At 40.8% G+C, this 22,512-nt stretch overlaps 1 protein-coding gene across 1 annotated transcript; it reads left to right on the top strand.

Annotated features, from left to right (window-relative positions):
- The first annotated feature begins 11,024 nt into the window (after nucleotides 1-11,024).
- On the top strand, nucleotides 11,025-13,531 carry LOC148014680 (small ribosomal subunit protein uS13z/uS13y/uS13x-like). Its single transcript, XM_087667020.1, has 4 exons — nucleotides 11,025-11,231; nucleotides 11,346-11,506; nucleotides 12,121-12,309; nucleotides 13,215-13,531. The coding sequence occupies exons 1-4, from the start codon at nucleotides 11,040-11,042 to the stop codon at nucleotides 13,318-13,320; spliced, it is 648 nt and encodes a 215-aa protein (XP_087523146.1). The 5' UTR covers nucleotides 11,025-11,039; the 3' UTR covers nucleotides 13,321-13,531.
- The last annotated feature ends 8,981 nt before the right edge of the window (nucleotides 13,532-22,512 follow it).

The raw sequence follows: 22,512 nt of genomic DNA, 5'->3' as shown, positions 1-22,512 counted from the left end.
TACCTACAATTGAAAACCTCTCATATGGTCTCTTCCTAGGGGTTAGTGCTAGTCTTCTTATCATGCACAAGATGTAGTTTGATTAGTTTGGAACTCTAAGCAAGTTGAGAGTATTGTCCTGTACTTGAGGACCTAAACTATGTATAGATTGTGGTGTAGATATTATGTGAGTGCACGTGCATACTTAGATATTATGTAGTTGGAAGACTACTAGTCTGGTTCCTCATAACAATGTGTGGATGAAGTGAGGGTTCAATGGGATGGAAAAATTTATTGATATTGAGGAGAAGTACACTTGAAGGCTTCTTGAGACATCATTTGTGATTTTGACAATACGATGTAGCATAATTGAGCTCATTGATGCCTTAGCTTTTAGTAGCTAGTGGCTACTTGTAGTGTTTGAAGAGTATGGTGTAATTTCCATGGTCTTTCATGTCTTGCTTACCATTGTTGATTGCGATGGCATTGAGATGGAGTGCAAAAAAGAATTGTGCAAACGGTTCAGGGTGACTAGTCTAACGATAAGCAAGATGAGCTCCCTAGGTATGTCCTGCCCTTGATGTGCCCTGAACAATTGTGGGGGATATATAAAGGGCTAGGGGACTAGGTCATTGGATGTACCTAATTTGAGGACCCCTAGGTGCTGTGCTACGATTATGTGTTTCTTTTTTTTTCCTTTTCTTTTTGTTTTCTCTCTCTCTCTCTCTTTTTAGATAGAATGAACATAATCAATGCAATACATTGAGGCTATCAGCCTTATATTTGGATTGAGAAATGTCGAGATCCAAAGGTTGTGAAAAATGGATATTACAAAGATGATTGTGTTACTAGCCTCGATGCTAGAGGAACAGTTGTTGAGATGAAGAGATACACTTGAGATTTTGCAAACCTCTTTGTAACATGTGAGACATCGAACCAATTGAGGTAGCAACTGGAGTGAGCTATGCATGGACAAGGGACAGAGCATCTGGCGAATTGAATCCTGGATGATGAAGAAATGTTTGTCATTGTTGAGAGCATGGCTCCTACCCGGATGTAGAGTTTGGCCAAGAAAGAGAGAGTAGCCAATGACTATGCTTCGGGCCATGCTCAAATGCAATGTGTGCTTTCTGCAGGGGTGATTTTCTCTTCCAGCGGGGGGCTTTTGTCATCATGGCTCTCTGTTTCTTGGTATTTCTGCCACTTTCTCCATAATGTTTCTTTGTAGAGTTGGTGGTCTTGTGGTGACTTGGACATTGAACGCTTTCATACAGAGACCTGTGTTGTCGTGCATTCACTTGGTAACTCATGAGAGTGTATGCAAGTCATATGCTTCAACCATAATGAACAAGTGTAGCTCAAAGAGACATCACTTATCTAAATCCCATAGTGTTGACTTCGATGCATATCACCTGGGCTTGATTATCATTGCTTGTGTGTGTGCTAGCTTTGCTTATTTTAGTATTATTTATATGCAGTCACAAAACACATTGTTTATTTATGTACATGAATCCATGTCACTTTGTGAGGATAAAAAATAATTCTAGAACTCAAGATTGTACTGGAGTGTGGCATACATATCCAGTAATCGTGGCAGGCTACTCAATAACAATATATATTTTGCAACATTGAGTAGTATGGTGCCTTGTCCGAGTCTGTTGAGAATCAGAGTTTGCAGCAGTAGAATGTCTGCACAAGAGGGAGAGAAGAGCTCAAAGTACAAGAATGAAATCTTGCTTACTAAGTTGCTTAGAGTACAACTTGGGTACACTCTCTCACAAATGATAGTGACCCATAGGCTGTTTATATAGCCCTTTGCCAGCTAGGGTTAGGGTTTCCCCTGCCCCTAGGGCTATTTACACCCATCTACCCTTATACTCCCTTGCTTATAGTGGGTTTCTATGCCCATCTTCTAACACCCCCCCTCAATGCCAGGGTGGCATTGGATTACAAGACATGTAAAAGATCCCCCCCTTTTTGGGATGCCTTTATAAATCAGGCTTACAAGGTTGTTTTGGGTAGATGATTTAAATAGTCAAAACAATCGATCTTCAGATGAATTGGAGATATAGTTGGCCACCAATTCTTTGGGTATTTCAGGAGTGTTGGGGCATTTACTTATTATATGCCTTGTCTTCTTGCATTTGTTACATTTCATCTTCTCGAGATACTTCTTCCAGCTGTTGTTTACAAGATGTCCTTTTTTCTTACAGAAATAACATTTAGTGAGAACTGTATGAACCAATACTTGTTCACGAGAATTTGAAGTTGCTTGACTGTTGCTGCTTTCTTTGTGGTTCCTCTTTTCTTCATCCAAACAGGATTGAATGGTACTTGCCAAAGTAGGATCTGGAATGTTGGTGAGAGTGGTTACAAGAGTAGGAAACACCTGTTTTACAGCTTTTAGGAGAATAGCAATAGCATCTTCTTCAAGTATTGGAGCTTGTACAGAAGCAAGCTGTGCCATAAGTCCCTTCATATGAGAAATGAATTTTCCCAAATCTTCTCCTGAGCGATATTCCAAGCTAAAGAATTCAATTTTAAGGAAGATTTTAGTATTCTTGCCAGTGGCTCCATAGAGCTTTTCAAGCTCATCCCATTTTTCTTTAGCAGTGTTTAGTTGATCAACATGATGAATCAGGGATTCATCTAAGTGTAGCATTATGATTGCTTGAGCACGTTGGTCATCCTCTATATCAATCATATTTGTAGAGTTTACAACTCTACTGCCTTGAATAAGAGGCCAATACCCTCTCTCCATCATTTTGTATTTTATAAGTACCTGCCATGGGTGGAAATCCTTACCATCAAACTTTCGAATTTGAGGACGGGTATCAGCATATGTTGTGGTCATTGGGAAGGTCTTACCACTTGTTAGGACAAGGGCAGTGTCTAGTCCCTTACAAACCTTTCACTGAATGCGGAAGTAAATTTAGATAAAGTGAAGTCAAAGTTGCAATGAAGAGAAGGGTTGAAAATCATATAAGTGTAATATTTCTTATGTGCAAGTTTCTTCTGTGGTTTAATAGTCTTTTTAGGTTTTAATGAAGTAAACCTAGACTGGACTTCAGGCTCCTCCTTGTGATACGGCTTAGTGGATGAAGATTGTGTTGGACAAGGTTTGTCTATGATCTCAATGCTTGTTGCTGATGATTCTAAGGCTTGGGCTTCTTTTGTGGTCTTCTATGATAATTGTAAGTCCAAAGCCTATCCTTGGCATTGTCTCCTAACCTTCTTGTTTCAAGCATGGCCTTGCTCACTGGTTCTCTCTGTTCAACATGCGCTTGTGTAAACTCTTTCAACAAGTCCTTGCTCTTGTTACTAGGCTTGTCTGGTATGTCAGAATATTCCTTGTCTTTCCCTCGAGGTTTAATGAGGTCACTCTTGCTAAATGTTGTGATTATCCTCACACTCGGTAGTGTCAAGGGTATCCTTTGTGCTACATAATCGGCCTCACACTTCATTGCCCTTTTGAAGGGTCTTCCTAGGAGGGTTTCCTTTCCATAATTTGCACTATTTGGAGGAACATGCAATAGGATATGCAAACTTTCCGTTTCAATAGTTACAAGGATTCTACACTTGCCTATAAGTGCTTGTGGGTGTCCCTCGTAAGGATTAAGAGTTGCTTTAGTCAGTGTGAGCTTTGGTTGGCCTAGTAGAGTCCATGCTTCATAAATCAAGACATTAAAATATGCTCCTTCATCGATGAGAGCATCGACACTGTGCTCTCTTTTTGTGGTGAGTTTGACCCTAAGATAAGCAGGCGGTACTATGTCTTCATCTTTTGGGTCTTAGCTTATAAGTTTAAGCCTTCTGATACATGCCTTTGAGTCCTCAACTGCACAATCAGGTGTGGATTCTCTAATGATATCTTGGGTTGTCTATGCAATGCCATTCAAGGTGCATCTATCTTCAGGACTATCATGTCTAGTCATCCTTGCAGTTGTAACTTGATGTTGTTGCATTTCTCTTTGACTAAATGCAGTCTGAATGCAACATATACATGTTTTTATGGTGTGGGATTTTTGCCCTTATTAGCTAGATTGGGCCATTGAGGTTCTAGGGTCTCTGTTTGTCTTTGTTCGGGGTATGGAATTTTGGTTGCTGTTTTGCAAGTGAGAATCTATGCTTGCGCAGAGCCATTACTACACTAGGATCTAATTTGGAGGACTTATCATAGTGCGTGTTTTCTCTGTAGCCTACTTGGGGGAGGTGCAGAGGGGGCAAAGCCCCCTGTGCAGGGGTCCGAGGGGGCAGTCCCTCTCAGCCTGTAGGGCTGTTACACTAAATACCATGTGCGATTTGAAGGACCGTTTGTAGCCAAGTTTTGAACTACTTGCTCTAGATTTCAGTCAAGTAATATATCTATGATGTGCTTTCGGCTCTATATGGTCTCTAGGTCGGTTTCAGGGGTTAGATGCGCTAAATTTGTATTTTGTTCACCTTTCCAATTTTGACAGTTTTCTGCCCAATTCTCCGAGGTCCGATTCTCAGGAGTTCGATTATCAGAATCGGATGTCCGATTTTGGGTTGGTCCGATCGCCCAATTGGATGGTCCGAGTTTGAGTGGTCTGATTTTAGGTTGGTTCGATTCAGGACATCCGATTATGTGGGTTGGCCCGATTTTTATGTGTCTGATTTTCGTGCATTTGATTCTGGGAATCCGATTCTTGGGGTGTCCAAGTCTAGCGTGTTCGAGTTCGATCGGACAGGTCAAGTTGGTTCGCCGTCCGAGTCTCAAAATCGGACAGGTGTAGAGTGTCCGAGCGTCTGAATCTGGGAATCGGATGCCTACGGATCATGTCCGATTCCACCGACACGCAAACATCGACAATGAAAATCACTTCATGCTAATGAATTTTGGCCACGCCCACAAGTAAGATTCTCCAACATCCAAGGGTAGATACACAGAAAGGTTTCTACACACTTGATCCAAGAAAAAAACTCCTATGGCCGCGCTGATCAATTTGCCGGAAGCACCAAGTCTCTCACAAGCTCTCTCTCTCTCTCTCTCTCTCTCCTGCTGCAGAAACTGAAAATGAGTTCTCCCTTTGTTTCCTAGGGTGGTCTTAACTCAACCTTAATCTACTCGGTCACTCCCCATGCGATTCTAACCCCTCTAAGCACTATTTTTTCCCATTTTTCTCCCTGTTTGTGCCTTGTTTGAATGAGCTTTTGGCTTTTTCTGGTGGTTGTTAAGCAAAAACCTTCTATCCCCCCTTTGGCTAGTGCAGAAAAAATCAAGTTTAATATAAAATGAGTTCTAAAATTTCACAAAAATCCGTAAGATTCAAAGAAAATGGGTTAAAGCCTATAATGAAAGAAGATGAGAGGAGAGAGAAGAAGAGCTGGAGAGAGAGAGAGTGAGCAAGAAGAAGAAGGAAGAAGATTAGAAGAAGAGAGAGAAAGAGAGAAAAGAGGAGAGAAGGAAGGAGGAAGCCATGAAAGCTGGAGATGAAGGTGAAGAGTATGTTCTTGATAATAATTGGTTGCCCTAATCTGGGGCTCTTACACCTTAAATACCCTGGTTAGTGTGACGGGGTGTCTAAACCTACTCGATGTGTATCCCACTTGTTACAATCCATCCCCACTCGGAAGATTTTTGCCCTAAAAAACAAGGAGAAATAGAGGGGGGTGATGGGTGGGGTAAGGGAGGGTTGCAGAGTACTACTCAGAGCCCTTTGACAATGAAGATTAGGTGTGGAGAGACTAGGGATAGCATGCAGTCTGGGACCGGTCTGCTAAAGTAAACTGGTCACAACTTTTGATAGGCTGCTCTGAATAGGGTGTTCCATATGTCAAACAGAGCTTCTGATGAGTACTTTCAGCCTATGTAGAATGCACATGCATGTGATTTGAATAAGTACAAAACTATTCTAAAACAATGTGCAGTCTGCAAGCAGAGAGTGGGCAATTTGGGGCATGACTGGCTAGTCTTCCAACTGTAGGGGTTCACGGAGGTAGGGAAATTCATTGAGGATGGTTGCTGGGTGCCAAGAGGCTTCTTCCAAGGGTAGGCCTTGCCATTTGATGAGGTATTCTTTGATGGATCGGGACCATAAGTGCTTATCTCGCTGCCCAATGATTGCTTCAGGGACATATTGCGTGATGCCCTCCTCATCTATGGGGGAAAGTTCTTCCACATAGTCCACTAAGGAGCTTGCAAAGGGTTTCAGCTAGCTGACATGAAACACATTGTGGATTTTGGTGGTAGGGGGGAGTTCTAAGCGATAGGCCAAGTCGCCAACTCTCTTCAGGATCTAGTATGGGCCATAGAAGTGACGGGCTAGCTTGTTATTGCTGCCCTCTTTGAGAGTTGAGTAGCAGAACTTAGGCACTTTCAAAAGGACCAATTCCTCCTCTTGGAATTCCAAATGCCTTCGTTTTTCATCAGCATAAAGTTTCATGTGTATTTGGGCCTTTTGAAGATTCATTTTGCATTGCTGAAGTAAAGCTTGCATGTGATTCAATTTAGCTTGACTCTGAGGGTTGATCTTATCAGTAAACAAGACTGTGGGAAGGGGAACCTTATACCCATATAAGGCCTCAAAAGGGGAAACTCCAATGCTAGAGTGTGTGGAGTTATTATATGTAAACTCAGCCAAGTAAAGCCACGTATCCCAACTGTGTTGTACATCATGGCAAAAGTGCCTCAAATATGACTCAACCCATTTGTTCACTCTCTCAGTTTGGCCATCAGTCTGAGGGTGGTATGCAGTGGATGGAGCAAGCTTGGTCCCCATGGAGGTGAAAACTGTCTGCCATAATTTGCTCATAAACTTTGCATCCCGATCATGTGCTATGTCTTGTGGTAAGCCATGCAGCTTGAAGACATTTTCCATAAACTAACTGGCCACTTGAGAGGTAGTATATTGGATCTTAGTGGGGATAAAGTGGGTAGCTTTGCTGAGGCAATCAACTACCACATAGATACTGTTCCACTCTTTCTTAGTCGCAAGAAGGCCAGTGATAAAGTCCATTATGATGTGAGTCCATTTCTCTTCAGGGATGGGGAGAGGCTGCAAGAGGCCAGCGGGCCTAAGTGTACTATCCTTGTTCTGTTGGCATGGAACACATTTGGTCACAAAGTCCTTGACATCCCTCCATAAGCCTTTCCAATGAAAGCTCTTGGCAATCATGCCATATGTTTTGAAAACACCCAAGTGACCAGTAGTGAGGCAAGAATGCATCTCTTCCATAATCTTCTGCGTGAAGGGGGAAGTGTGCAGGATAATAATCTTGCCATGGGACCAAATAAGGCCATGCTTGAGCTGATATTGGGAAGTTTTAACCATAACCCCACGCTGTAATTTCTGAAATGTGTGGCTAAAGTGATCATCTAACAAGTAAGCATCTTGGAGCTCTTCAACCTAATCACTGTGCAATTCTAAGATAGAGGACACTCTGCATGACTACATTCAAGAGAGTGAATCAGCCACAATATTATCCTTGCCCCGCGTGTGTGAAATATCAAAGTCATAGTTCTGTAAGGTTGCCATCCATCACCTTTGCTTAGGAGTCAAAGCAGACTGAGTCAAGAAGTACTGGAGGACTCGCTGGTCACTTTTTACTTGGAAGTGACTGCCATACAAATAGTGGTGCCATTTCTTGATGGCATGGAGGATGGCCAACATCTCTTGGTCATATACATTCATTTACATCTCCTTCTCATCAAGCGTGCAACTTTCAAATGCAATCACACCATGCTCTTACAATAATACTGCACCAATACCCCAGCCACTGGCATCACAATGAATGGTAAATAGCTTAGAGAAGTCAAGGCAAACAAGGATGGGGGTTGAAGTAAGCATGTCCTTTAACTATTTGAAGCTATGATCCGCAGTGGCATCCCAAAAGAATGACTCTTTTTTCAAGCGATCAGTCAAAGGTGCTGCAATGGTGGCATAGTGCTTAATGAAGCGTCTGTAGAATGAAGAGAGACCAAGGAAGCTATGCAAAGAAGTGGTGCTGGAAGGAGTGGGCCAATCTCTAATACATTGCACCTTCTTCAGGTTAGCTTGTATACCATTTTTGCTCACAAAGTGTCCCAAGTACTCCACAGATGTCTACATGAATATGCATTTGCTCTCCTTAGCAAAGAGTCGATGCTCTCTCAATATGTCAAACACCCTTCGAACGTGTGTCAAGTGCTCCATAGATGACTTGCTGTAAATGAGGATGTCATCAAAGAAAACAAGCATGAACTTGAACAGAAAGGGTTGTAGGATTTTGTTCATGAGGCTTTGAAAGGTGGTAGGGGCATTAGTCAACCCAAAAGGCATCCAAGAAATGGTAAAGTCCACGATCAGTCCTACAGGCTGTTTTGACCTCATCTCCTGTCCGCATACGAATCTGATGGTAGCTAGAGCGCAAGTCAATCTTAATGAAAAAGCATGCCCCTTTTAAGTCATCCAACAAATCATCAATCTGTGGGATGGGGTAGCGGTTCTTCATTGTAATTTTGTTCAAATCTCTGTAGTCAATGCACATGAGAAAGGAGCCATCTTTCTTTTTGACTAAGAGGATAGGGGATGCATAGGTGGAAGAACTTGGTTCAATGAAACCCATCTCCAACAACTCCTTGATTTGCTTTGCAACCTCTTCACGCTCACACTTGGAGAGTCTATAGGGGGGTTTATTCACTAGCTTGGAATGGGGTTCTAGGTCAAGTGGGTGGTCCACTTGTCTCTTGGGAGGGAGGGATGTACGCACCTGAAATAAGTCATTGTATTCCTTAAGTAAGGCTTGCAAGGCTGAATCATGAGATACTGCGGAGGGCTGATCAAAATTGTTCTTATTCAATTGCAAAACAAAGATTTGTGAGCATTTCTTAAACTCCCATTTAAGTTACTTTGCTGTAATGAGCTGAAAATCAGCATGATCTTGAACTCCCTCTAGGTGGATAGGCTATCCATGCCGTATAAACTCCATGTGAAGCTGAGAGAAGTCCATAGCAATTTTTCCCAATTGTTTCAGCCAATCACAATCTAAGACAACATCAATGGGGCCCATATCTAGGGCAATCAGATCAACCACTGCCACATAATTTTTAGCCAGGCATACTGCAGGACATACATGTGTGCTGATTTCTTCTTCTCCATTTGCTACTTGGACCTTCAAGTGGTAGTAAAATGCCATAGGGGTACATTTCAACCGATCAATGGTTGATTTATTGACAAAACTGTGAGTGCTTCCACTATCCACAAGGATAAAAACATGCTTTTCATTGATACTGCCTTGAATGCGAAGGGTACTAGGGCTGCGGGAACCTGTCCAAGCATCCAAGGAGATTGAGCAAAGGGAAGTGGGAGGTGGGTGGGATGTTAAATCAAGTATTTGTGATAGAGCACCACCCGGGTCAAAGGGAAACCCATCCTCGGGGTCATAGAACTGCTCGTGATCAACATCCTTTGTGGGCTCAGCCTGGTCAATGGGCAGGTCATCCTTCTCAGTGTGCCAATCTTCTATGACATACATGCTATGAACTTTGACCTTAGCTGTCTTGTATGGACATTTGGAGGCATGATCAGCAGTGTACTTATCTCCACACTTAAAGCATAGGCCCTTTTCTTTCCGTTCCTTCACAATATCTGGGGAAATGAACCGTTGACTATTGGATCCATGGGAAGGTGATGTAGTGGACTGTTTATTTTCAGCATTAGAGCCCGGTGCTGTCCCAAAAGTTCCCATTTTTCTTTCAGCATGGAAGGCAGGGTAAGTGGGTACTTTGGGGCTGTTATTAGGCATAGAAGTGCCTCGAAAACCACCTCTGTATAGGGCTGATCGTGAAGGAATACGGGGATGTCCAACACCTTGCTGAAAATGCTCATTCTTCCAGTACTTTCTTGCATATCTCTCAACCAATTCGATTGCATCAAACAGTGTGGTAGGTTTTTGGGCCATGACATCGGCTGATAGACTCGATTCCAATCCATAGATGTACTTGTGCAATTTAGCATCATCACTAATGCTCTCCACATACATGGTCAAGTTCATGAACTAATTTGTGTATTCACGTACGGTGAGGTTACGTAGGTCAAGAGTGTACCATCATCTTGCCAACCGTTCTTTTTCCACAGGAGACACAAAAACTTGGACCATATGTATTTTAAAATCTTCTCAGTCAATGAACCGTTGATTCTCTCGATTGATATAGCACCACCATGTGTGGGCAAACCCTTCCAAGTGGAGAGAGGCAAAAAGTATTTTTTGATCATCAGTGCGGGGGTAGATATTGAAGTAGAACTCCAACGTACGTCCATTTCTCCAAGTCAGATGGTGAGGGGGATTGCCCATTGTACTTTGTTAGGATGACATTGTCACGCAGATCATAGGGGTCATGCTGCTCATGAAATCCTTACTGTCCATGCAGCCCGTGGTGGCCATACATGCCACCTTGATGTCCATACATCCCTTGTGGTGCATTAAGCCCATTTTCTTCATTATAACCATGTTGTCCATGATTGCCAGGCTGGCCACTTGTACCATATTGTCCTTGATGGGGCTGATTCATATGGGGTGCATGGGGGCTCTTAGGTAGAGCGAGCGACCCAAGGTGGGAGAAGGCCTCAAATGGATGTCGCCGGCATGGTGGACGGTGGAATTCAATAGGGGCTCATCATGCATATGAGAGGGTTCTCCGATCTCATAGGTAGAAGGGGAAATTCCCTTAGTGCTAAGTATACATTATGGACCATGCAATGGTTCCTGATGTGGAGAACGTCTAGACTCATGCCTAGAGTCATTGGTCTTCTCTTGGGATGAAGCGGTTGCTAATTGAGCAACAAGAGTAGTGAGCTGCTCCAAGGTTTGTTGAGTCTTCGAGTTTGAGATAGCCATGTGCTCGATCGCTTCATCAAACTTGGACATCATTTGACAGTGGTTGGTGACTATATCATTGTGTCTTTCCATATGACGGAGCTTATGTTGGCAAGGATGTAATTTTGAAAAATATACAGGTCCGTTTCAGGCATTTCCTCCTGTATGTATTTGTCACCTAGTATGTTGGGCGTGAAAATTTAGGACACGGGAGATCCCCCACCCAAAAGTGTCCGAGATCCATGAATTTCGCGGCCTGTTATAACGCAACTCGCCATCGGGGCCGGACGCTTTGCGGTGTAACCGGCCTCACTGCTCAGCGTGGTCGGTCGTATTGGCATGGCCATCGTATAAGACGAGAAGATTGTGACCCCGTGAAACATTTAAGAAACCTGGTGCGTTCTGTGCAGCACCTCTTCGTCTCCGGCACCATGGTAAGAGGCTACATTCCTTCTTCTTCTGCCTTGAAGCGGACATGCTTTTGCTCCATGTGTGTGTGTGTGTTTTTTTTCTCACATTCGAGCTTTGTCTTGTTTACATCTGCGTAGTCTCTCGTTGCGAATGAGGACTTCCAGCACATTCTTCGTGTCCTCAACACGAACGTGGATGGCAGGCAGAAGATCATGTTCGCTTTGACCTCCATCAAGGGAATCGGAAGGAGGCTTGCAAACCTGATATGCAAGAAGGCAGATGTCGACATGAACAAGAGGTCAGAGGATGCGTCTATTTGTACATGCATCTTACAAATGAAGCGTCAATTGAATTGTGAAAGGAGGTTGCAGAATAAGGCACAAGTCATAGGCTTTGCGTTCTAGAGCTCCGATGAAGGCGAAGTTTTAAGAGTCTCTGTGCTGAAATGCCATGCGTTAGATCTTGCAACAGAGACCTGTTATTTCTTGCACAGAGAGCTACTATGTCTTGAGAATGACTGAAGAATAGAAGCTGATTTCTTGTTGATCCGTATTCTTTGTAGACAAGTGGCAACTACAAACAGTTTCATAGTTAGGATTTCAACTCACTGTTTGAGTGATGACTCTTACATAGAAAAAACCAGGGATGCCATGGGATGTCCCGAGAGAGAGTGGGACAAAACTGCTGGACTTTAAACAGAAAGCAGTTATTCACATTATAAGCCTTTGATGAGTTTCATTTGACAAAAGAACTGGGTTTGTGGTCTGTTATGATTATCATCCTGTCGATACAGAAAGAGAAAAAGTAGAGAAGAAACATAGAGAGTTTGGAATTGGAGAAACATATTGTGTTGATTGGACCCGTCTTTCTTTCTCATTACGTAACGAGTTTATTTGCTGTGATTCTGCTCAGGGCCGGGGAACTTACAGCTGGAGAACTGGACAATTTGATGTTCATTGTCGCAAACCCAAGGCAGTTCAAGATCCCTGACTGGTTTCTTAACAGAAAGAAGGATTACAAGGATGGTCGCTATTCTCAGGTTGTGTCCAATGCCCTTGACATGAAGCTTAGGGATGACCTTGAGCGTCTGAAGAAAATCAGGTATTCATTTGTTGGTGACATATTGGTATGAAATAATTTACTGGTATACTACCAACTGATAGCAGTGTTCAGCTCTGCTCTATTCAGGAGGTTGAAGTTTGGTTGACTAATTTATGTGTCAGTGAGGCTCTGGTTTTTGTCCTACCTTCAAGTCCTTGATGCATGTTCCATTGGGGTAGATTGACGTTATTGGTATTTAACACCTGGATTTCATAAAAGATTATGAGTACGAGGCAGGAGGTTCAGGCGACAGGTTTAGGTTTAGCTGACAATGTCATTCTTCCATGGGCTATTTTCATAGACCGTGTGCCTAGGGGAGTCTCCCATGCCCGACTCGTGGTCATTGTGTGATGTTTGATCAATCAGGCAAGTTAACCAGATATGCTTGCCATTTTGTGTAGCTCAACTTGTGTCTTATTCTCTATATGGACACAAGGTGTAGAAGACGCAAGGATTCAGTACAGGGTTAAAGAGTCTTAGCTCAAAGGTCTGTACCAAAGGTTTGACAGCCCTAGCGCAAAGTTGGTGGTCTCTATATCATGAGACTCTTGGACAGATGATGCTCTTGGACATTGAAGATTGCAGGCATGAGCTGGGATGCTTGTGTGGTGTGCATGTTATTGAACTTGATTGTTTATGTGGATTATGTGTCAGTGAACTTGCTAGTACTTTTGTTTTCTCGAGTCCTTATGTTTTCTCTATGCATGGTGTGTTCAATCATGTTAATATCTTATCAGATTTGCACTGTACTAACTATATCTTTTGCAAAAAGTTTTTAGTTGATCCTAGGAAGAGTTGGTATGATCACTCTGTGTCTGTATGTGCAAATTGGTTGGGATCTCTGGAAGAATTGTTAACCCACATGTGGCCTTCTTGCAATGTGTCTTATTTTGTGCTTTCTACAGGAATCATCGTGGCCTCCGTCACTACTGGGGTCTTCGTGTTCGTGGTCAGCATACAAAGACCACAGGACGACGAGGCAGGACTGTTGGTGTTTCCAAGAAGCGCTAGAATGAAGCTGTCTTCAGCGGTTATCAACCACTCTCTTGATTACTTCACATTTTTGTATTTTTGGAGCCCCAGTGCAATGTGCATCTTCAAATCTGAAAGATGTAATGAATTTGGGACACTCTGGTTTTAGATGCATCAAATATTGTGGACATTTGAGTACAATTGAACTTCGGCACTGAAATCATTAGCTTTCTTTGGTGTGTGGCAACAAGAGACTCTTCTTCTTCTCTTCTTCTCTTCTCTGCTTGCTTGTGTGTGCTTGAGATAAATATATCACTTTTCTGCTACATCAAGTCTGCAGGCTAAGATGCCATGCGTGAAGTGCTAAATGCCTTTTGCCTTTTGTTATCAACTCAGTAATGGTTTGTTTTATACTTTCTATCACACTGAAATTGAGACTCAAACTTTTCAGTATTAGTTTCTAGCCAGTCTTTGGCACTGTAACAGTTTTCCATTATCAATGATAGCTCTTTGTTACTTATTCAGGAAGCAGGAAATCCATCTTTGGATCGAACATGATTGCATTAGAAATGGCTTTTAAACACTGTGCTTTTTGAAGTGTATGAGCTCTTATGGGAATTCCATCCTTGGATTGTACATGTTTGCATTAGAAATGGCTTAGTACGTGTTTGTCTTTGAAGTGTATGGGTTCTTACAAGGACACCTTTTACTTTTCACTCATCCATATATTTTGTAAATGGACAATTTTTACCAATACTTGTTGAGATTGCTTGCAAAATATTTGGAACAAAGTTGTGCCTTGGTATTTAGAGGCCTTTCAGCAACTGAAAATGTGATAGACTGTTGTATAATGAAATCTATATTGCAAAGGAACAACTTTGTGGGGATGATGAGGGGAATTTGCACCTTGGTATATACAGGCCCTCACAAGCAAGGAGAAAAGTGATAACACTGTTTTATAATGAAATTTATATTTCAATCTCGTAAATGAAACCTCAAACCTGTATCTTCTCTCTCTATCTCATATGAGAGAGAGAGAGAGAGAGAGAGAGAGAGAGAGAGAGAGAGGGAGGGATTAATGTCTAGCCTAGAGTTCAAAATGGTTAATGAGCTGTAAGTATTGATACATCCAAAACATAGGGAAACTAGATGTCTTGGAAAGAATGTGTTCTCTGTCTCGTATATCAGAGAGGGAGGGAGGTAATGTCCGCTAGAGTTCAAAATGGTTAATGAGCTGAAAGTATTGATACATCCAAAACATAGGGAACCTAGGTGTCCTGAAAAGAATGTGTGGACTTGAAAGGGGAAGAAAAGTGACTTAATTGCAACTTGATAGTAAGCTAGACAGATATGATATTAATGTGGAATTGGGACATTTTGATGAAGGAATTAGTCCCATGATGTTTGTATGGGTCCAATCTAAACATGGACAAATTGAAGCATTGTGTGATGTTGCATGTTGCAGCAACAAAATCACTTGGGGTCTTTGGTTTTTCCACCCAAGCGTGTGTTGGTGATTCATGGGTGTTGTGCTTTGCATAGTGCTCTCCCTTTACTTATGTTGACCCTTGTAGGGTGATTGAGTGGATCTAGTCCCCCACCCATCTTGCGCTCCCACCATCTTTTCATTTAGTCGTGTTGTGGTTACTATTGTGCTAAAGAAGTTAGCAAGGGTTTAGAAGTAACTTGGATTGCATACCTTGTCTCAATCAAGAACGTGATATTGATATCTATGTAGCTCGAGGATGAAGATTCCAAGCAATGATGATGTGAAGGGTACCTCAATCTTCATCCTCGTGTATAGTTGGATCTCCATCTTGATGATCTTGTTGAGAGCTTACTTCGACTCAACCTTTGGAAATGTTAGTCTAGGTTGCATTGTAAGGGTGAGAGATGATCCATATGCATGCCATGTAATAGTTTTGGCACACTAGCAACAAAACCATCTAAAGATGGTTGGAAAATATCCTCGTGATAGGAAACCATCTTTAGACCGAGAGAACTGTGTGAGATGTTTCAGCTCACTTGTGAAGTCATGCTTTAATATGGAAATGTAAAGCTTGGCTCGCACATGGCCAACCATGATAAGTACTAAAGTTGCAACCATATAGTCACCTATTCTCAATATTTGGTATTATATAATTAGCTAATCACTTTGTTCATAAACCTTTGCAATGCGCTTTGTTGAATAGATGGGCTAGGCAGTGCGAGCACATTTTGTCCATGTGAGTGATGCTTTATCGTTCTTGATGGACTCTTACATCATGTTGGTAGTGAAGAACATGGAGTAAAATTGAGAGGGAGGGAGGGAGGGAACATAATGAAATCGATGACAAAAATTAGAAGAATTGATGACAAAAATTAGAAGGATGTGCCCAAAAAATTATGGAGAGTTTGAATCAAGAAACTTAAAATTTTCATTATTCAAGGCTCAATATCTAAATATGTGTTTTGAGTGCAATGCACACATTTTAAATATATGACACAGACGTGTGTGCGTATGCATGTGTATGTAATAACTAATTTTCTTTCACATGCTTGTAGTTACTAAGTTCTTTCATAGTGACCTAATTTTATCTAAATAATAAAGACACTAAGCTAATACAAAATTATAATATCAAATCGTGGCGTGCAAACATAGTTGAGCCATTAACTTGTAATAAAAAAGTAATAGAAAATTATAATATCTAAAGTACATGATTGAGCAATTAACGCATTCTCCACAACATAAATGAACCATACTCTTTTTGATACCTAAATGCAAAGTTCAAATTAGAGATTTTAGTTATTAATATATAATCCATTGTGAACAATAATTCAAAAAGTTGTGCTATCCATGTATAATATATTTTACATGCTAATTATTACAAAAACGTTTGCCTCATTGTTAGTAGACTATTGAGGGGGGTCCTTTGTGAGCTCTCCAAATAACTCTCCACTCGACTCCTAGTTGTTTTTCTTTTAGTTTTTTACCACTTGCCTCAAGTAGTCTCAAGCACAATAGTTTGCCAAGATTCATCTCTTTTTTTGCAAATATTAGCACTTATACTTGATCAAGTTATGGAGCTAAGATTGATGAGTGTGTCAAATACAAAGGTAATCCTAGCACACCAAACACCTTCTAAAAGAAAATAATTATAAAAAAATATCCTCAATTGTAAGTTATGTAGTCTACTCTACTAGAATACATATATTTCACCAACACCTCCCTAATAGCTTGTATTTTTGCTTGGGCATCATTCACCATGATTGTATTGGCTACCATGACTTTTGGGTACCAAAGACTCGATCCCCATAAGCAATCAACTAATATAATGTTGTCCACACAAGTTGAGGATATGAGAATCCATGCAATCAAAACTCCATTCCAATATCCATCAAATACCAATACAATATATAAGGGCATCAAGGGATCTATGAGAACGATAAAATGGATACTAATATTTTACATATTAGGAAGCCAAAAGTCAAAAGAGAAAATTCAAGAGTGTGAATCTAAGGGTCATAGAGCAAAGCAAAAGCTACTCAAGTAGGCCCCAATTGCTAAAAATAATTGTTGCTAAATATAAAAAATATTAAGAATAATAGGTTGTTATAAACAAAAAATAGCTACATAAAATAAGGGAGCTAAAAAATGCGAGGAAAGTTTTTGAGCTATTTTAGACTTTGGCATTGCCAACATAGTGCATTAATGAAAAATCTTAATTCTTGTAAAATTAAAGTTAAAATCCAGTGATGCATAAAGATATTAAATTCGAAATTCGGGCATTGGGCTTACCCCCATGCACATTATATGTATTTGCAAGCAAAAACTCTCATTTTGTGAGTAATTTTAACCTTGCATGTAAAAGTCCATGATATTTAGAGTTCAAACCAAGGTAAAAAGCTCATTCTTGTGTGTGTGATCTTGGAGCTCTTGTTTCTTATCTTCTTCACACACACACACACACACACACACACACACACACACACACACACACACACACACACACACACACACACAGAGTGTGTGTGTGTGTGTGTTAATGTCTTTGAAAGACTAATGTGGCATGTGAGATCAAACCAATACATGCAATAAACTATATATCTCATCTAATAAAGGTAAAAGACATGCAATGATATTCTATGTAAGAATGTATCTATGGTAATATGATTGCTACTACTAAAAGGGAAGAAAAAAGAAGTAAAAATGTGCTTTTCCTAGGTGAAGCAACTCCCTTAAGTAGAAGTGTAGCTCTCTGTGTGGTTGACCTATCTTGGCATTGATCTATTGTGATGCTCAATGATTGCACTAATATGTTTATGATAAGGGTGTCTATGTCTCCTTCCAGTGGATATGGATGTCTTGCTCAATTGAGTGCTAGTGCTCTATCCAATGAGATATCTTGAGAAGATGAAGCTCCTCTACGATATAACCTTATTGACCGCCTTTCAGGAATGGTTGCCAATCCCATGTTTGAATGTGTGGTTGTGAAAAGCCAGTAATAAATTTGTTTGGTAGACTTGATTATGGGGGGCTCCTATCCTAAAGAATAGGAGGAGCTTTATATCTTTGGACTTCCAAGAGGAAGAATTCCAAACACTTCTAATCCTCAAATTGTATCACTTGTCATTGGTAGTTCATCAAGGGATGTACCTAGGTGAGTCCATCCAGAACTCTCAAGGAATATTAGAACTTCATGGCCTAGGGTCGCTTGAGTTTACCCTTGCAAGAAAAGTTCCATATCAGTCCCACAAGGATTGACTTGTAGTGAGGGTAACTATTTGAGTCTAAGGTTTTATAGTGAGGTTTCTAGTATTGGTCATGTATAGCTACTTATACAAGACAACTTGAACTAAAGGAAATCCCCATTGCACTTGGTTCAAAGAGAGTGAGAAATGAGGGGGAGGTAACATGTCCATCCCCTTCTACCCATAGGGTAAAGTCTCACTTCGGTCCCCTAAAATGATATTAGGTGGCGATACTCTAAGTCAGTCAACATTTGTTCTTAGTCTAGCACTTCTTATGAGAAACTTCTTAGCCAACCAAGATTAGCTTGTAAGATGAATCTATGGGGGACTCACCCTCCCGCTTCCCATTTGAGATGGTTTTTTCTTAGTTTTCTAATTACCTATCACATTAGTTTAACATATACAAAAACATGAATAGAAAAGCAACATTAAAAAATCATTTTTGAAAAACATAATTGTTATTTCAAGTTGGACAATCACAGTATTATTATATCAATTCAAGCCCATATATAGGACTCTACTTGAAGGCAAGAACCACCAATCTAGCCCCAACTAGCATCAGGGCCTTTTGAGAGATCTATCTTGGGCTTTTAGGGGGTTAGACTAGTCCTAGCACACCAAAGAAATTATGGCTAGAGCCCAATGGTAGAAGAGGGCCTCTTATGTATGGTATTGGTCTTAACATTTTGGAGTGGACAATAGCTCCTTTCATAAAGAGCAAGCAGCCAACCTTAGGGGAGTCTAATGCACATATACAAAAGTTCAACTTGTGTTGATATAGACTTAACTTAGAATACCTAATTTGTTAGAAAATCAAGCTCCCGTTACTCTTCAATCAGTCTATCTTTATGTGTGTGACTGATATTAATTGGATACAGTTGTACACGTGTGTGACATTCAATAAGTCGGTCTAGTCATTGACTTAACCACAGTTAGACTTGGTTAGTCATACCTATGTATGTAAGTCTCTTTCAGTTAGTATGATGGGAGAATAATGGAAGAAGACCAACGATGAGCTGAGGCTCATCTTCCGCTCCACTCTGTCTCTCTCGCTCTCTTTCAACATGGTATCAGCTTGAACGATTGAAGCGAAGGCTTGCTAGTGGCCATTTGACATCAAGACATCAAATTCGAAGAAAACGTCATTAAAGGAGACTGTGCCCGTAGCCCGTTTTTTTTGTAGAAGCTATATCTTGCCTGCAGAAATGGTTTTTGGAGAAACAACCCACTTGTTCTGATCATTTCGACGTGGTCTACAACTTTGCAGAAGAAAGTTTTTTCAAATTCCTCATGGAATTTGAGATATTCAGTACAGACCTGTGCGTGCAGACTAGCTGTTTACTGCAGTAAACAACAGGTGATTCCAGGGCACTGGCGGCTTTCATCCTAATAATGTATATGCCCTTATTATCATAAATTTGAGCATGATATTGGAGTGTTGAATGCTCAATTTTGGAGCTTATTTGCAGGCTGGAAACAGTGAACTGGTTGCTGTCCTAAATTTGGAAACAATATACCTACAGGGTTGAAGTATATGTGATGCTTATTTGCTAGTGACAAATGCTTGGATCATACCACTTGAGTGGTAGATGCTTTTTGGGATATTATGAGTGCTGAAAGTCCAAAGTTTGACCTGATTTGTTGTTAGTTATACCAGGATATTGATTGGTTATTGTCTGCATGAAGGATACCTATCATCTTCACTTAACATACATGCAATATATTCTGATCGGTTGGACATGTATCAACTCTTGCATAGAGTTGCAACTGAATGAGATGTTTTGGGGCTGTTTTCATGTCTAAATACTCTTGTTTTAACAGAGAAAGTACTACTAGTTATAGCAGTGGGTTGGCTGTATTTGGTACTGCTACTTGTATATAGTATAAACATTGATACTTGTACGGACATAGTTTGTTGTTGGGATGTTTTGCCACCACCATAGAATGTTTTGAACTGATTTGAGCTTGGTTTATGCTTAGTTGACTGTGTTTTTTCATTTTTTGAATACAGTTTATAGCAATCAGGTTGTCAGGAAAACCATCCTGAATTGCAGGAAACTGTCCTGAATAGTAAAAAACTGGTCCTGAAATGTAGGAAAATGAGTCAGATACTTATAGGTTGTATACATCACTGAATATCTAAGCTGCAACTATGGCAAATGCTCAAGGCATTGACAATATCACTCAAATTGTGGGAGAAAAGCTGGACAACAAAAATTTTGCTTTATGGAAGTTCCGTGTCAAGAATTTGATGGTTGGCAGAGGTTATTGGGACTTATGTACAGGTGATGAGGCTGAACCTGAAATACATGAAAGGAATCCGAAAAATGATCAGAAAAGGGCTCATAAGCTATGGACTGAGAGAGCATGCAAGGTGTTACATTGGTTTTCCTTATGTATATAAGATGCTATGGTTATACATATTACTGGATGCAGTTTCCCAAAGGATGCATGGGACATACTCATGAAGAATTATGGAAATATAACACATGCAAGAAAGATTCAGCTAAAGCAACAGTCCAATAACATGTCTAGGAATGGCAGAAGCATTCATGCCTACACTACAGAGATCAAGAACATAGCGGATCAGCTTGCCACCATTGGATCTTCAGTGTCTGAGGATGATATGATTGCAGTGACATTGAATGGACTTGGCAAAGAGTATAAAGCATTTTATACATCTATTTTTGTGAGAGCTGAATCCCTTGATTGGGATAAACTGATTGCTTTGCTGCTGCATGAGGAAGTTAAGCTTGGGCTGAATACAGGTTCTAGTACGTCTCAAAGTAGAGACATTGTTATTTACTCTAGCCAGTGTGCCAGAGGCGGTAGAGGCCATGGCTCTTTTTGAGGTCGAGGAGACACTCGAAACACTTATGGACAACATCAGCAGAATGCCTAGCATGGCACAAATACACAGGGCCGGCGGCAGCTTTAGAGGCAAGGGCAGATCACCCCATGGTAGAGGTGGTGGATCTGGTTCATGGCAGACAAATGATCAGTCAAACAGAGATAAGGGCTATCATTATTGCGGCAGATATGGACACATTGCAAAGGATTGTTACAAGAAGCAGGGATATATTAAGGCAAAGGGCAAACAGTATGGGCACTATGCATCTTCTAGCGGTGCTCATGATGAGCAGGTTGACAGATTGTTTGCCATGTAGCATGTGTTTAAGAATGCATCTAGGCAGAACAAAGATGAGAGATGGTACGTTGATTCACGGGCTTCAAATCATATGACACCCCATGGAGAATAGTTTGATGAGATGGTTGTAGGTTCACATGGTTATGTGTGTACTAGGGATGACATCCAACATGACATTCAACACACAAGAATTGTTATGTTGTTGACGCCTGATGGCAAGAAAAAGAGCCTGCATGATGTACTACATGTACCTACAATAACCAAGAATCTTTTGTCAGTTGGTAGAACAGAATTTGCAGGTGAGATTTAATAGAGGTGGATGCTTTGTTGAAGAATATGGTAATGGCTGCAAATTGATTGCTAGAGTCCGAAGAGATGGCAGAATGTTTACTCTTGATGTGTCAATTTCAGAATTGAAAGCAACCATGTTTGCACATGATGATGGTACTATACAGAATGTTGAGATATGGCATAAGCGGATTGGCCATGTGAATGTACAAAAGCTGAAATCTATACAGGAGAAGGAGATCGTGCTTGGACTGCCTAAGTTCAAGTATCATGACTTTGGACATGTATGTGATGCATGTCAATTTGGAAAGCAAGCAAGGTTTCCATTTATAAGACATGTACGGAATAGCTCATGACCCTTGCAGTTGGTACATTCAGATGTATGGGGTCCGTCTCATAATGTCTTGTTTGGTGGTGCTCGTTACTATGTATCCTTCATTGATGATTTCAGCAGGTATACTTGGCTTTACCTACTGAAACATAAGGATGATGTGTTTGATGCATTCAAGGACTTCAAGAAGCATGTTGAAAATGATTTGAGCTATAAAATTTCATGTCTTAGATTAGATGGAGGTGGAGAATATGCCTCTAAATACTTTGACACATACCTTGCTAAAAATCGGATAAGAAGACATTCAATTTGCAGCTCTACACGGTAGCAAAATGGTGTAGCAGAAAGGAAAAATAGGGTATTGATGGAATTGGCAAGAGCTATGCTAAATGAGAAGATTTTGCCAAATGGTTATTGGGCTGAAGCAGTAGTGACTGTTGTCTATGTGCTGAATAGAACCCCTACAGTAGGGATTCATGACGTAACTGCATATGAGAGGTTGTATGGTCATAAGCGTGACATTTCACACTTGAAGGTATTTGGTAGCATTGCATGTGTGCATGTTCCTAATTTAAAGAGGAAGAAATTGGATTCTAAAGCTGTCAAGAGTGTGTTCCTTGGTTATGCACAAGACCGGAAAGCTTACAAGTTATGTACCATCTATACATGAGAGATTGATTAGCAGAGATGTTGTTTTTGATGAGCTGGCATCGCGGTATGGTAATCCTATTGG

Source organism: Lygodium microphyllum, chromosome 25 (assembly GCF_053477565.2).
Source record: "Lygodium microphyllum isolate KBCC chromosome 25, Lygodium_microphyllum_v1.1.10, whole genome shotgun sequence".
Taxonomy (NCBI): Eukaryota; Viridiplantae; Streptophyta; class Polypodiopsida; order Schizaeales; family Lygodiaceae; genus Lygodium; species Lygodium microphyllum.
This window is presented reverse-complemented; position numbering and strand designations above follow the sequence as displayed.

Excerpts from the sequence above, each read along its gene's own strand:
- LOC148014680 (XM_087667020.1), top strand. The coding sequence starts at position 11,040 with ATGAATTTCGCGGCCTGTTATAACGCAACTCGCCATCGGGGCCGGACG. Across the intron at positions 11,232-11,345 it reads TCTTCGTCTCCGGCACCATG|TCTCTCGTTGCGAATGAGGA; the intron begins GTAAGAGGCTAC and ends ACATCTGCGTAG. Across the intron at positions 12,310-13,214 it reads GAGCGTCTGAAGAAAATCAG|GAATCATCGTGGCCTCCGTC; the intron begins GTATTCATTTGT and ends TGCTTTCTACAG.